General features: G+C 41.5%; 1 protein-coding gene across 1 annotated transcript in view; it reads right to left on the reverse strand.

The window, feature by feature from the left end:
• ASB15 (ankyrin repeat and SOCS box containing 15) overlaps positions 1–6,010 on the reverse strand; it is a 64,755-nt gene extending 58,745 nt beyond the window's left edge. Inside the window, exons 1-2 of the mRNA XM_082257099.1 lie at positions 5,920–6,010; positions 3,826–3,924 (exon numbers count right to left, since the gene is read on the reverse strand). Coding sequence (XP_082113225.1) covers positions 3,826–3,923 — 98 coding nt within the window. The 5' untranslated portion in view covers position 3,924; positions 5,920–6,010. The remainder of the gene's footprint in view (positions 1–3,825; positions 3,925–5,919) is intronic.
• Positions 6,011–17,041: the final 11,031 nt, after the last annotated feature.

Consider the following 17,041-nt stretch of genomic DNA (forward strand, 5'->3'; position numbering starts at 1 on the left):
GTGCGGACAGGACCGGAGCCAGAGGATCCAGACGCAAGCAAGAAGGTACTAACGGGGGCAGACCGCCCTGACCTTGAACAGGAGGATCCAGAAGCAAGAGAGGTACTAACGGGGGCAGATTGCCCTGACCTTGAACAGGAGAGTCAAGAAAAGGGGGTACTGACAGGGGCAGACCGCCCAGACCCTGTAGAAAATGACTTTTCCAGTTGCACCGGACTCAGGAAAACTATGGCTGCTGATAATCCTGATTCCATTTTCAGTGTTTTCCCTTGTATGGACTGTTACTAATTGCATCTATCACCCTGAAGATTTGGGTGTCATGAGAAGTATATGCGGACCATACCCTGCATATGAGACGCATAACAGAACAAAGAGAGAATTGAGTATTGAGCATGGTGTAGATGAGAATCCACCCACTTTTCATAGTGAAATGCTATTGACAAAATTTAAATATGCTTATGCAAGGAAGTCAGGTTTTGAGAAATGTTGGATATGTAGCAAACTCCATCCAGAGACAGCCCGCATCCCTCTTATTGCTGTCCCTTTGAATATTACACAGTTCCTTAATGAGACCTCTGCTACTTTAACTAATGTGTCAAGTAATACTAATATCACCTTCCCAGTAGATGGTAGAAGCCATTTCCCAGACTGGTGTTTCAGCCTAGGAAATAACACACGTGTTAACCCTTCCATTTGCAAAAAGTAAATTCTTAATATTACTTCCTGCCAAGTCCCATTAGGAGAATCATGTTCCCTGTTTGATATATCAAGTCCTAGTTTAAATAAGACCATAATGAGTAATTACCAGAATTTCTCTAGAGACATACAAAAAGTACTGGACCACCTTGTGACCGCAGTACAGAATAGACGCCTACAAGAATATATTGCCCAAAGACCGTTTTCACGGGGACAAAGTATATATGTATGTTGTGGGAAGGAATGCTATCCCCGGGATTAAATAATCATTCTGGAATCATTGATGAGATAATGGAGAAAAACTCAGATGATATTAAGTTGCTAAATCTTGAACAAAGGGCCATTAGGAAGAAGTTAGAATTACATGATCTAGCCATAGAAAGTATGAGTGCTGCCCTCACTGGCCTCTGTGAGCATACTGAGGACTATGAATGTTGCACTTGGATATACAATACCACTTTGGAAGTGCCAAATTATTATGACATAATTGCCCAACACAGAAAGGAGGTCAATAAGTTGCAAGAAGAGGCCCGTAACATTGCTAAAAGCTGGGATCCCTTTGTAGGTATGGGAGGGTTTGGTTTTGGAGGGATGTTTTCCTGGTTAAAAGACATTGCTATGATGATTGTGATGATTTTACTTTTTCTATTATTTTTATATGCATGTTTTAAGCTTATTATGTGCCTAATCGCTAAAACCACAAAGACCCCAGACTCAGCTAAGCAGAGGGGGATCTTATGTAAGTTTGTACTTTAACAGAGATGCTGAAAATGTTGACACATTTCTAACAGCTAGACAAGGTGTTCTGATCCAACAAACCCAAACCCCTTTTGATTACCAGGAATATGTAAAGTTTTATAAAGCTAAGAAAGCTAAGTCTACCATTTAGGTGGGCAGGTTTAGGTCCTTATTTGATTATACTAAGGAAGCAAAGGACATTGTCGCCTAACCTGCTATTCCTTTCCAGAGAGGCCTGGTGTCCTCTGATGACACCGTATAAATGATAAGGAGAAAAATCATGCATATGAAATTATGATTTTTTAGAGGGGATTGAAGGGGAATGACAGGACCTCTTTCTAGTTGCTGGCAACCATTTTCTAGCTTGACCTGTGTAACACCATTTTCTTTCTTACAACTCTGACTTGTAATGACTTGTTTCAGTTAAGGTTACTTTAAGTCTTTAGTTAAACACGAACAATGACCTAAGTAAATCACCCGATATGTTTTTTCAGTGTTTTCACACCTTAGCTAAAGATACATTCTTTATCGCACATTAACTTCCTCTTTAGTTATTCTAAGTCTTAGGGTCTAGACAAGGCATATTTTGCAATTTCTAACGGACATTCTGTATTAACCCATTGTCCAACTTTTGTGAGAACTTGACTCTTTATGAGTATCCACTCCCCCTCCCAACTGTATTTCCTGTTCAATACTGTGTATAATAGTTACCCCGCTTTGCAAATAAAGTTAAGAATGTTTTAGACTGAGCAGTGGTTGCACGTGTCTTCTTTAACAGGATAAAACATTCTCCAGAGCTCTGCCTTATTTGCATAGAACAGACTAGACTTTGCTATTAAGTCAGGGACTTAACTTTGAATATACATTTAAGGTATATAGAGAGATAAAGAGAAATCACCAACAATCACCTCTGCGATTTTTATTTTTTGTGCTATAAACAAAAAAAAAAGCAACAATTCTGAAAAAAAATAAAAACAATATTTTTCACATTTTGTTATATAACATTCCCAATAAAAAAAATGTAAAAATCTAATTTTTTTTCATCATTTTAGGCCAATTTGTATTCTGCTACATATTTTTGGTACAAAAAAAATCCCAATAAACGTGTTTTGATTGGTTTGCACAAACGTTATTGCGTCTACAAACTAGGGAAAGATTTATGTCATTTTATTTTTTTTACTAGTAATGGTGGCAATCAGCGATTTTTAGTGGGACTGCGACATTGCGGCGGACAAATCGGACCCCTAATTTACATTTTCAACATTTTTGACGGGACCAGTGACATTACTACAGTAATCAGTGCTAAAAATATGCACTGTTACTGTAACAATGACACTGGCAGGGAAGGGGTTAACTCAGGGGCGAGCAAAGGGTTAAGTGTATGCCTAGGGGGTGTTTTCTAACTGTGAGGGGGATGGACTTGTGGAATCAACACAGAGACCTGTGATCCTAAATAGGAGGATCACAGGCGCTCTGTACTGATTCCCGAAAGAACAACGGTCTGCTGTGTTTACAACAGCAGACCACTGCTCTCTCCAGGGGGAGTGATAGCGGGTGCACGGCAGCAATTGCAGCTGCCAGCCCCATGAATCAGCTTTCCCACTGGCTAATGAGGGCGCGTGCGCGCCCTTAGGATCGCTACCACGGATATCTGCGGCGGGCGTTTGGCAAAGTGGTTAAGTTAATGTGTTACTATAACATTGCACAGCAAATTATTGGCAGTTATACTTCTGAACTACAATATGATGGCTGATTTTTATGATGACCAAGAAATCAAATTGACAAATCAACCTTTCTTGGCATTTTACCAAACAGACTCTAAGCCCTTAGGCCCCTTTCACACAGGCGGACCGTTCAGATCCGCCTGTCCGTTTTTTTGGCGGATCTGAACGGATGCCCCATGCATCTCTATGGGGCATCGGATGTCAGCTGAGACATGTCCGCTGACATCCGATTTGATTGAACCTTATTTTCCATTCATCCAGCGGATCGGATCGGATGAGAACGGACAGACGGACAGACGGTCCATTCTCATCCGATTCCCCCATAGAAAACAGCGGGGACCTGACAGCTCTTTCTCTGCACACAGCGGGGAGACAGAGCTGCCATCCGCCTGCTCAGCGGGGGATCGGCGGATCGATCCCCCGCTGAGATAAACGGAGTCCGCCGATGGACTCCCCTGTGTGAAAGGGGCCTTAAGCAAAATGTGTACCATTTGTTTAGATGGTACACCCAGTTCTGCAGTGGTGTTTACAGGATATCAGTTGTTTCCAAACCAGCCTTGTTAGGGACGCCTTGGTTATAAGGAAAAAAAATTCCAGTGATATGGTCAAATCAAATCATGCCTGAATATTACTTTGACCTAATAATATAGTCCATATAGTTTCTTACCTAGTTTGATAAGCAGGAGATGTGACTGTTTGTAGGGATTCCTGAATGCCAAACTGAATTTCATAATTAGTCAACAGTTCTTCCTCGGTTTCATCCATTCTTATGTAAAAAAAAGAAAACATATGATGTTGAAAAGAAAATTTGAAATAAAACAAATACATATTTATACAGTATGTACTGTAAATGTGATGATCACCGGGAATTCTTTACACAAATGTTGCCGTGTAATTTTGGCCCTTACCCCTATGAAGGAACCAACAAAAACATGATAGAGAAAGATGGGGCTTTGCGGGCCAGTGGGAGTAGAAGGATCAGACGCAAAACCAATTTATAAAACCAAAAAACATTTTATTAGTTTATAAAATAAAAAGCATGGACTACCATGCATAGTGAGTGCAAGCAGACTGACATACAAATGATAAAATCAAACAGAATGAGTCATTTTCAACATAGAAATACATCCCATGAGGGAATTATAACCACAATATAATTGGCTTGCTGGGGACCTACATTGACCGAAATCCATCTTGAGACCTATTTTCCATCCTACACAGGCTCTTTGCTCTGATCACAGTATGTAAAAAACAAAAATAAAAAAGGAAAAAAAATTGAAAAAAAAAAAAAGTATTAATATATTTTTATATACTTTCACCAGTCATTGAATCACTGCCACGCCAGTTATATAATGACACTGTACTGCACTGGTGACAATATGTAAAAAAACAAAATGTGAAAAAAAAAAACAATTTTAATTTCTTCATTTTCCAAAAAACAAATGACAAAAAATTACAACTGCCCAAAACTCTCCATGCCTCTTACTAAATACCTTGGATTGTTTACTTTCCAAAAACGGGTAATTTGGGGGAATATTTGTACTGTCCTGGCATTTTTAGGCCTCAAGAAATGAAGCAATCAGTACATCAGGATTGATCGATTTTAAAATAAATATACCATAGTTTGAGGACTCTATAACTTTCCTACAGACTAAATAATATATACTGATTTAGGATATTTTTTTTACCAAAGAAATGTAGTGGAATACATTTTGGCCTAAATTTATGAATAAATATTATTTATTTGCAAAACTGTATACCAGAAACAAAGAAAAACACCTTTTTCACAATTTTTGGTCTTTTTTTTTATTTTTTAGTAAAAAAATTAAAACCCAGTGGTGATTAAATACCACCAATAGAAAGCTCTATTTGTGTGAAAAAAAATATATAAAAATGTCAATTAGGTTCAGTGTTGCGTGACTGAGGAATTGTCATTCAACATGTGACAGTGCTGAAAGCTGGAAATCACCCTGTGCTGAAGTGGCTAAAGGCCTTTTGCTATGGGGTGTTAGCCTGCTAGGCCATAATCCTGGTGCATCAGGGTAGTATCTTTTGGGTTTGGGATGACACATTTTTTAGTATTAAAACACTAAAAAGGAATAAAAAGCAGAGGCATCAATGGTGTGAACCCTGCAGAATGGTTTGCAGGACACAAATGGGCAGCTGTCGATGCAGATTTAAATGACTTGCTCTTCTCTGTAACCTATAGAAACATTGGTTTTGGCAGCTGTTGCTTTACATACCATAGCCCTAAAATATATTGGATATCCCATCAAACTCAGCTCCCATATCACGAAATGTGAGAAAACACATGCAAACTGGAAACTAATTGAATTTGTGTTTGCACCTTACTTAAATAACAGCCGTCCTTTAGTGATTATAGAGTTCAATTAATACCCACCTCAGGACATCCTTGTCATGTTAAGTTATACCCATCTGTAATCCTATATGTCAAAGACGAACAATGGCTATATATATGGAGAATGAATATTTTAGCACAGCACTATATAATATTCAGTACACTATTACAAGTTCAGGCAACAGCTGTATGTTTTTAAAGAGTTACTAGCTCATGCCTTCCATATTGACACATGTATAATAGTCAGGCTGTATGCGGGAAATACTGCTGGATCAGATAGAGGCTAATTCCAGATAACCAGCAACTGCTTTAATGAATGCCAGTGCCTTGTGGAAGCCCTGAATATTACCTTTGATTTGCAGTGTACAAACATTGTTTTATAGTCCACAAAGCATTTCTCACCTTTTGCAGTCCTCATCTGCTACACAGAGGCCTTTTCTTGTCACAAGAACAGCACCCTGCAGAACACAGTGACACACTCTCTAAAATTAAATATGAAGCTCACTGGTAAATATAGATCTGACCTTGTGAAGCAGCACACCACTCATAGGAAAGAACTACATTTCTAATACATCCTAGAAGCAGTAATTAGGAACTTTTCACTAACATTACTTTCATAACTTCACTTCATATAATCTTGTTTTTCTTACTACAACAAATTGATAAACTGTTCTAGGTTTTTTTTTGTTTTTGTTTTTTTTTACTAATTTAGTTCAGGGCCATAAAAATGGTATGATATAATCTATCAATTATAAATATATTATAAATTAATAGTAATAAAAATAATAATTGACATTTCTTGATGTTGTCAAAAACAACAAATCGATATACTAAGGTTTACAAAATAATATATATTGATATGATCAAATATACTACTATAAACTATATGTTGATATACTAAATTTTAGAAGCAACCCAGCCCCGAAGAACCTTTTACCACCATGGAAACATTGAAGAAGACTGTATATTATGATATTAAATATTAAAAAAAATATCTCTCTCCCTCTCCCTCTCTCACTCTCCCCCTCTCCCTCTTTCCCTCTATCACTCTCCCTCTCCCTTTCCCTCTCTCCCTCTCTCTGTCTCCCTTTCCCTCTCTCACTCTCTCTCTCTCCCTTTCCCTCTCTCCCTTTCCCTCTCTCCCTCTCTCTGTCTCCCTCTCCCTTTCCCTCTCTCCCTCTCTCTGTCTCCCTCTCCCTTTCCCTCTCTCACTCTCCCTCTCCCTTTCCCTCTCTCCCTTTCCCCCTCTCCCTCTCCCTCTCTCCCTCTCTCTGTCTCCCTCTCCCTTTCCCTCTCTCCCTCTCCCTCTCTCTGTCTCCCTCTCTCTGTCTCCCTCTCCCTTCCCCTCTCTCACTCTCCCTTCCCCTCTCTCACTCTCCCTCTCCCTTCCCCTCTCTCACTCTCCCTCTCTCTGTCTCCCTCTCTCTCTCTCTGTCTCCCTCTCCCTCTCTCTGTCTCCCTCTCTCTGTCTCCCTCTCTCTGTCTCCCTTCCCCTCTCTCACTCTCCCTATCTCCCTCTCTCTCCGTCCCTCTCTCTCCGTCTACCTCTCTCTCTATATCCCTCTCCGTCTCTTTCTCCCTCCCTCCCTTTCCCTCTTTTTCTCTCCCTCCCTCTCCATCTATTTCTCCCTCCCTCTCTTCCTCTCCCCTTCTCTCTCCCCCTCTCTCTCTCTCCCTCTCTCTCTTCCTCTCCCCTTCTCTCCCTCCCTCTCTCTCCCTGTATCCCTCTTCCCCCTCCCTCTCTCTCCCTGTATCCCTCTCCCTCCCTCCCTCTCTCTACCTGTATCCCTCTCCCTCCCTCCCTCTCTCTACCTGTATCCCTCTCCCTCCCTCCCTCTCTCTACCTGTATCCCTCTCCCTCCCTCCCTTTCTCTTTCTCTCTCCCTCCCTCCATCTCCCTCTCCAATTCAATTTAGGTCCATATATAAGTAAATAGGATACAATTCTAAATATAATATACATGCTTAATAACAATAAGAGAAATATCTTTCTTTACTAAAAGGGGGCTACCAGAATGGGAACATGGAAGCTGCCATTGCAGCTTTGGTTTGTAAAAACGCATCCTCATTTTTGCTTCACTACTTAGTGAGACACTGGTCCAGAATAAAAAAGCAGCCAGTGAAGTGTCACAACACCTGATATGCATTCATGTTCCAAGTCACTGACTCAACAGGTAGTAAAGACAAGCTTGACAATAAACACTTTAATGTCTGTACAGTACCTTGAAAAATAGAACAACAAAGGCAACTTGTTGTACTTCTATCTGGACGGGTATCCTTAAAAAAAAAAAAAAAAACTTTATAAATAAAATTGAAAAAAAATTACTTAAAATATAAAAGCACACCATCACTAACCTTAAGGAGAACTCTGCTAAACACTGTTTCAATCAAAACTGGCCACATAGTATATCTTTAAAAGACTAACGCCAGGTTTCTTGCGACTTTAAATAGTGCGTTTGGTCTATGGACTATTTAAAGTCACAAGGAACCTGGAGTTAGGCTTTAACGTAAATTAAAAAACAAAAAACAACCTTTTTCATGCAAAACACATACTTTTACTATTACTTGCTTTTGCAATGGGGGAGAGGGAGCACATACAAATGGGTTTGCCTTGGAGAAAGAGCTTGCTCCTGTGATGGTGGAGTGTCTTATAAACAACCTATCAACAAGGCAGAATAGGGGGGATGCCAACTCACTGAGTGTTTTTTAGCCAGGATTTGGGAGGTAGGTTAATGGCATACACTTATAACAAGGGCATTTTTTAACTTTGACCAAAGCTGAACAATTTGTTTTTACCATTAGGCCCCCTGGAGACAGGTGTCTACTGTATGCTATTATTTCATTATGTTCATCCGTGTTATTTATTTTGGTGTGATGTGAGTGTAAACTTTCTGGGTAATTGCTGAAGGGGTCAAATCATGTTTGAATTACTTCCTTTGCAAATGTGTCATATCCTGTCTTTTTGGGGTGTATATACTGTATGTGCAGATAATATGACTCTTAACCACTTGCCGACCGCCCCATGCAGGATTACTGCGACATGTCTGCTCGGCTAATCTAGATCTAGATGAGCCAGACCGCAGGAGGAGTGGGCACGATCGCCACCGGCCTCCCGCAATCTTCAGAGAAACTGACAGGAGAGTCGTCTGCCTATGCAGGGTTCGTATGGTCCTTGAAAAGTTTTGGAATTTGGAGATGACACTTTCCAGGCCTGGAAAGGTCATGGAAACTTAGGATTCGACTAAGGTTTTGGAAAAGTCATGGAAATATATACTGGGGAGGAGCGGGGAGCGGATGCTTAATTCGTTTAATTTATTATTTTATTCCGCAATGTTTTATTGCCAGTGCCACATACTATTTACTTTGCCTTCCGGGTCCGCGGTATGCCCGAGCGCTGTCACTGGCCAGCAGCAGCTGAGGAGATGATCGTGAACCAATCACTGGCAGCGGGGAGGGCCGGCCGCGGTTTGCCTGGAGACACTGTGACTGGCCAGCAGCAGCAATAACAGCCGGGAGATAACAAACCAATCACAGGCAGCGGAAGCGTCACTGGAGGGCGGGCCGGCTGCATGAACGTGATGATGACGTGGAAGGGGGCGGTAACCCACGCATCATCACGTTCATGTGGCCGGCCCGCCCTCCAGTGATGCTTCCGCTGCCTGTGATTGGTTTGTTATCTCCCGGCTATTATTGCTGCTGGCCAGTCACAGTGTCTCCAGGCAAACCGCAGCCGGCCCTCCCCGCTGCCAGTGATTGGTTCACGATCATCTCCTCGGCTGCTGCTGGCTAGTGACTGACAGTAGGGCAAACTGCGGACCCGGAAGGACACCTACCTGTGATGTCCGCAGCCTCTGACCACCTCCTGTATCATGTCCGCAGCCTCTGACCACCTCCTGTATCATGTCCGCAGCCTCTGACCACCTCCTGTATCATGTCCGCAGCCTCTGACCACCTCCTGTATCATGTCCGCAGCCTCTGACCACCTCCTGTATCATGTCTGCAGCCTCTGACCACCTCCTGTATCATGTCCGCAGCCTCTGACCACGTCCTGTATCATGTCCGCAGCCTCCGACCGCCTCCTGTATCATGTCCACAGCCTATGACCGCCTCCTGTATCATGTCCGCAGCCTCCGACCACCTCCTGTATCATGTCCGCAGCCTCTGACCACCTCCTGTATCATGTCCGCAGCCTCTGATCACCTCCTGTATCATGTCCGCAGTCTCTGACCACCTCCTGTATCATGTCTGCAGTCTCTGACCACCTCTTGTATTATGTCTGCAGTCTCTGACCACCTCCTGTATCATGTCCGCAGTCTCTGACCACCTCCTGTATCATGTCCGCAGCCTCTGACCACCTCCTGTAGTATGTCCGCAGCCTCTGACCACCTCCTGTATTATGTCTGCAGTCTCTGACCACCTCCTGTATCATGTCCGTAGCCTCTGACCACCTCCTGTATCATGTCCGCAGCCTCTGACCACCTCCTGTATCATGTCCGCAGCCTCTGACCACCTCCTGTATCATGTCTGCAGCCTCTGACCACCTCCTGTATCATGTCCGCAGTCTCTGACCACCTCCTGTATCATGTCCGCAGCCTCTGACCACCTCCTGTATCATGTCCGCAGCCTCTGACCACCTCCTGTATCATGTCTGCAGCCTCTGACCACCTCCTGTATCATGTCCGCAGCCTCTGACCACGTCCTGTATCATGTCCGCAGCCTCCGACCGCCTCCTGTATCATGTCCACAGCCTATGACCACCTCCTGTATCATGTCCGCAGCCTCCGACCACCTCCTGTATCATGTCCGCAGCCTCTGACCACCTCCTGTATCATGTCCGCAGCCTCTGATCACCTCCTGTATCATGTCCGCAGTCTCTGACCACCTCCTGTATCATGTCTGCAGTCTCTGACCACCTCTTGTATTATGTCTGCAGTCTCTGACCACCTCCTGTATCATGTCTGCAGTCTCTGACCACCTCCTGTATCATGTCCGCAGCCTCTGACCACCTCCTGTAGTATGTCTGCAGTCTCTGACCACCTCCTGTATCATGTCTGCAGTCTCTGACCACCTCCTGTATCATGTCTGCAGTCTCTGACCACCTCCTGTATCATGTCCGCAGCCTCTGACCTTCTCCTGTATCATGTCCGCTAAATGTACAGTGCAGTGTGTGTCGTAAAACGTTTGACATTTCGAACATGGGAGAGGCAGCGCTGTCTAGCCACGCTAAAGGTGCAAAGCACCAGTCTGCAGCTGCGTGCTTGACAGCTTCCAATCCGATCTCTGGCTTTTTCACCCGTGCGCCTGAAGTGACACCGGCTCCCAGCTGCGGCAGCGGTGCTTCCATCTCATCCACTGTAAAACAAGGGACCATTTTGAGTCACGCTGTATCCAGAAACAAAACCCTAACTGCAGAGGTACTGTACACTACAAAGATTGTCATTTATTTTAGTAAAAATATGCTGGGTGTGACATAGATTTTCTTCTTATTTAACATGTATACATAGACATTTCATGAAACATTAGGTCATGAATATTTACGTGAAGTCATGGAAAAGTCATGGAAAAGTCATGGAATTTTATTGGTGAAAATGTGTATGAACCCTGCTATGTAAACAAGGCAGGCAGCACTCCTGTCAGACAGGCACAATGAGACTGTGCGTCTCAGCTAAGCTGAAACACTGATCTCTGTGTGCCTGTCACAGAGCCCCCCCCCCCCCCCCCCCCACAGTTAGTTAGCACAATTTAGGCTCACACTTAACCCCTTGATCACCAGTGATGCCAGTGTCATTTATACAGTAACAGTGCATATTATTTAGCACTGATCACTGTATTGGTGTTACTGGTCCCCAAAAAGTGTCAGTTAGTGTCAGATTTGTTTGCCGCAAAGTCACAGTCCCGCTAAAAATCACTGATCACCGCCATTACTAATAAAAACAACATAAAAAATAGAAAGTCCAAAAATCTATCCCATAGTTTGTAAACGCTATAACTTTTGCGCAAACCCATTAATTTAAGCTTTTTGGGATTTATTTTACCAAAAATATGTAGCAGAATACAAATTTGCCTAAACTAATAAAAAAATTCTGATTATTACATTTTTTTATTGGGAATGTTATATAGCAGAAAGTACAGAATATTGTTTTTTTCTTTCAAAATTGTTGCTCTTTTTTTGTTTATAGCGTGAAATCTAAAAATTGCAGAGGTGATCAAATACCACCAAAAGAAAGCTCTATTTGTGGGAAAAAAAGGACATCAATTGTATTTGGGTACAGCGTCGCACGCCTGCGCAATTGTCAGTTAAAGCAACGCAGTGCCGAATCGCAAAAAATGGTCTGGTCATTAAGGGGGTAAAACCTTCCGGGCTGAAGTGGTTGAAAATGACTTAAACGGCCTCACGTACCCTACTCTTTGCCTGCCACCACACTCCTACTCCTACCTACTTAAGTGGGGTTCTCCTCCTCCCCTCTTCTGGTCTTCCCTACCCCCTACCCTTTGTCCCTTGCCTTCCCTTTCTACGTTTAGTCTACACCCCATCCTAACCTACCCCCGCAGCTTCGCTCCTCCTGGCTCAGTTTCCTAACCAGGCTTATCCCAAACATAACCGTATCACTCACCCAATTCTACAGTCATTCAGACTCCTGTGTTCATTGACATGCTCCTCCATAAGGGTGCAAAACTGCTACCAGCATCATCAGCATTTGGAAATGCTGTAGGGGGTTTTAACACCTCCCCCCCCCCCCCCAGCTCCTTACCCTTACTGGTAATAGGTAGTTTGCCCATGCCATTTCAACTTACTTGTCAATAACATATAACAAATTATCCTACCATATTGCTCTCTGAACGACCACTCCACCTGCCACATTCCTTACGGATTTCCATTCATTGTCAAACTGTACCTACCTTATGCTAATAACACTTATGTTATTACTTGCACGTTTATTCTGGAACCTACTTTTTCTCTTTTTCAATGTTTTTGAACAAAAAAGCTAATGGTTGGTCGAGTTGTATTCCTTCCAAGGCACAGTTAGCTCCCAGATGGGGTGCCTGGGTGCGTCTGACAACACGTCATACTTTACATACAATATATAGAATTGATTACATTGCTCACATGTTGTTATTGTTGCTCTATCATCCAAACGTTTTTTTGTGAAATTACTTATAGGATCCTAATGTACAACAGATATTGTTCATGTTCATTTTTATAATTGTATACTCTGATAATCTTTAATAAAATTTTGAACAAGAAAAATGTCTTGCACGGCCTTCCTTGTCTTAGGTGTCATGTACACAGTGTTCATCTTAAGGCCCGTACACACGTACCGATCGTCGGCATACAAACGTCGGTGGACGAAGGATCTGCCGATTGTACGCGTGTTAGTATGGTGCCTCCGACAGATGTCTGCGCACAATCCGCGGACAAAAGTCTTTCGTGCAAACATGAAAATATTTGTATGCCGACACCAGAACGGACGATTGTTCGCCTGTCAGTACACAATTCGGCCGACAGACCGCAGATTTGCAAGACTGGGCATGCTCAGAAAATAGAAAACACAGGGAAAGTTAACCATTACATGACATCACTTCTGCAGTCGGCGGACAAAATTCTTGTGCTGTCCTTGTGCTGTCTTTGCACTTTTCAGCAGACACCGACATCCCGGGGAGAAAAGAGGAACATTTGTAAGCCGACCATCGGTACGTGTGTACGGGGCTTTACTGTTGATCTGTTCTCACCTGAAGCACATAAAGCCTCTGTACATGTCATAAAATATAACTTAAAGCGGAACTAAACCCTCCCTTTGAGGCCAGATTAGTTATGACATGAGCTGTTTAATGGCTTGGTTGAGGACACAAGTAACTGGGACAGTTATCATTCACAACATGCCTTGAATGTAACTGATTTTGGAAACCATTAATTTAATGGGTTCAGTTGCGCTTTAACCAAAATTGCCAGTAACACACTTCCTGTGCTAGGGTAGCTACTGTACATTCACTCACTGTACTGTATCAATGCAGGGAGACATGGTTGTCACCCAGGCTGGACTACAAAAACCTCTTTCTCTGCTCATCTCCATTAAATGGGGGGATGATGGGATTGGTAAATTAAATACAGAAGACAACATTGTTTTAGGCTCAGCTCACATGAAGTGACAAGGACACTGCATTTCTGACAGAATCAATAGGTTTTTTTCTGTACTTGCCAAAAATGTTCTTAGCCTGTAAAAAAGAAAACGAATGCAGCAACCACATCTAAGGACTGTAAAGTTGCAATATAATAAATGTTTTATTTATGGGTATAGAAATCCTTGAAAAAGGCAAAGATGAATGTCAGGCACAGCGCAGTAATACAAAGTGCTTACCTATGACTGCCAGTCCAGCGTATTTTTGGAAACACAGAGCTCCTGAACAGTGATGAGCTCAGGTGTGTTTGGACAAGAGTCTGAATCCTGCCTGAGCTATGCTGCCGGAAGAGGTCAAAACCAACAGCCAATTATAGGCAGTGGAGGCATTCTGTGTCCTGCAGCTGCAGATAGGCATGCCCCTTGCATATGTGCGGCTGTAGGAGAGACAATGTCTCTGCTGTCTGTGATTAGCTGTTGGCTTTGATAACTTCCCAGGGGAATAATTCAGGTGGGTTTGAACTCATGTCCAAACCGACCTGTGCTCATCCGTACTCCTGCATGAGGATAAGCAGCAAGCCATAAGCATTCAGTTATTGGTTGAGAGGCTTTAGGTAGGAGATAATGATGTAGATTGTGAAGTTCTAACCTTTCCTTCGGCCCTTTTAAAATGTAATTCTTCCTCGTGTTTTTTCCTAACTAAAGGAGTATGTAAATAGGTGTACCTGGCTTTCTTCAGGTTTGCATTTCGCATATTCCTTTTGACTTCTTCCAGAGATCATTCAAGGCCCAAGCTCTATTTGGGTTGCTTCTGCGCTCACAATGACCTGCATGGGAAAGAAAAGCAACCAGAGAGAACACAGCATCCTAATTCATATGATATTGGGCTGTCCTAAAGTTCATAGATACTGGACTGAGATTAAAGATACTATCAATATGGTCTCCTCCTCTATATCCTACTAGACCCCAAACATTGCATATTAGGCATATTGGATGGTTACAACTTATCGGAATTTACTAGAGTGGCTGTCTGTAGAGCCCTTTTTCATGCAAGATGGCTTATCTTACAGTATTAGAAGCCTGAACAGTCACAAACTCACCGGAAATGGATCTACCATATGGGTAACACTCTGTTTAGAACAAGTTATTTCTTAATGTAGGGGGCGCTCTGCTGACTTTGAAAAGTATGGAGGAGGTTGATTGGCTGCACCTGGTCTGTCACCTATCGGTCTTATACTGGATAGAATTATATGATTTACTTGAATGCCAGATCTGGGTTGGTAACTACTGCAATTGTTATATCTTATACAGTAACTTGATTTTGTTGCAGGCTTAAAGCGGTATTAAACTCAAACATTTATTATATAGCAGCTTACCAATTCTTAGATGTGATGGCTGCATTGTTGTTTTTTTTTTTTAGGCTTTTTTTATTCTATTTTCATCTGTTAAATGAGCCAGCAAGTGTGTTAATTTTCACAAACTCTTCAGCAGAATGTATCAGTTTACATGGATGAGCCAAACCACTTAACACTGGCAGGGGTAAATAAAATGATCAAATTTTATTCATTCATGCAAAACCTTCTTCTCAGAAGGAAAAAAAAAATTGTTTGCTGTAACTGATAATAATAAAGTATGAGCTGGAGTTTGGCTTTGATATGTTAGTCATCACAAGGTACAGACAGGGCCAATCCTAGCCCATCTGTACCATGTGATTACCTGTGGCAAATCACAGCTAATCAAAATAGTAAGCATTAAATACATTTTCATTCATTAAAAATGGTTGCTCATAACTGTAAAATTCACAGTTATAAGCAATCATAGTGTATGTAAAAAAAAAAAATATATATTCCTGATCATCTCCCCAGAGTACTACAGTGTTACTATGGTAACACTGTATTGCTATGGTCTTTATATGTAGGAAAATAAATAAAATAAAAGTAAGAAAAAAAATTTAAAAAAATTATTAAATTTTTTCTTCTACATACTGTCACCAGGTATATTGTGACACTGTACTGCATTGGTGATAGTATGTAAAAAAAAAAAAACATTTTAAAAATCTTTTTTTTTTTTTCTTCATTTTCCAGAAAATTGTGACAAAAAAAATACAACTTCAAAAAACTCACTATGCCTCCTAATAAATACCTTGGAATGCCTACTTTCCAAAACCGGGTTATTTGGGGGATATTTGTCCTGTCCTGGCATTTTTAGGTCTCAACAAATGAAATAGGCCGTATGTAGCAGAAAACAAATTGGCCTAAAATGTTAAAACATTTTGATTTTTACATTTTTTGGGGGGAATTTCATATAAAAAAATGTGAAAAATATTGCTATTTTTGCAAAATTGTCGCTCTTTTTTTGTTTATAGCACATGATCAAAAAATCGCACATGTGATCAAATACCACCAAAAGAAAGCTCTGTTTGTGGAAAAAAAAAGGACGTGAAATTCGTTTAGGTACAGCGTCGCACGACCGCGCAATTGTCCGTTAAAGTCACGCAGTGCCGAATCGCAAAATACCCCCTGGTCAGGAAGGGGGTAAAATCTTACGGGGCTTAAGTGGTTAACACTTTGATCGCCCCCGATGTTTAACCCCTTCCATGCCAGTGTCGTTAGTACAGTGACAGTGAATATTTTTAGCTCTGATCCCTGTATTATTGTCACTGGTCCCCAAAAAGTGTTAAAAGTTTCAGTTAGGTTCCAATTTATCTGTCGCAATATCACAGTCCCAATTTACGCTGCTTATCATCGTCAATACTAGTAAAAAAATTTAAATATCCCATAATTTGTAGACGCTATAACTTTTGCACAAATCAATCAATTTACGCTTATTGGGATTTTTTCTTACCAAAAATAGGTAGAATACATATCGGCCCAAATTGATGAAGAAATTCGATTTTTTTTTTTATATATATGTTTTATAGTAGAAAGTGAAAAATAAAATGTTTCTAAATTGTCAGTCTTTTTTTGTTTATAGCGTAAAAAATAAAAACGGCAGAGGGGATCAAATACCACCAAAAGAAAACTCTATTTGTGGGGGGAAAGAGGACACGCGTTTTATTTGGGTACATCGTTGTATGAACTGCGCAATTGTCAGTTAAAATAAAGCACTGCCATATCACAAAAAATTTCCTGGTTATGAAGGGGGCAAACCTTCCAAAGCTGAAGTGGTTAATCTGACAAAAGAAAAGTAAAACCGTCATATTATAATGTGGTATTGCAGGCATTATCATGTGCAATGTAGAGGCTTCTATCACCCACTTCTAGATATATTTGAATAATAAGAGAAGGAAGTGAATAAATAAAACTCTCCGTGAACTGACAGAACAAACTATTCTTTCATAACCTACATATAAGAAACAATGTTTTCATTTGATGTGCTCGATTACTTCAGCCTGGTTCGCTCTCTCAG

This window comes from Pelophylax lessonae (genome assembly GCF_965119305.1).
Source record: "Pelophylax lessonae genome assembly, chromosome: 4".
Taxonomy (NCBI): Eukaryota; Metazoa; Chordata; class Amphibia; order Anura; family Ranidae; genus Pelophylax; species Pelophylax lessonae.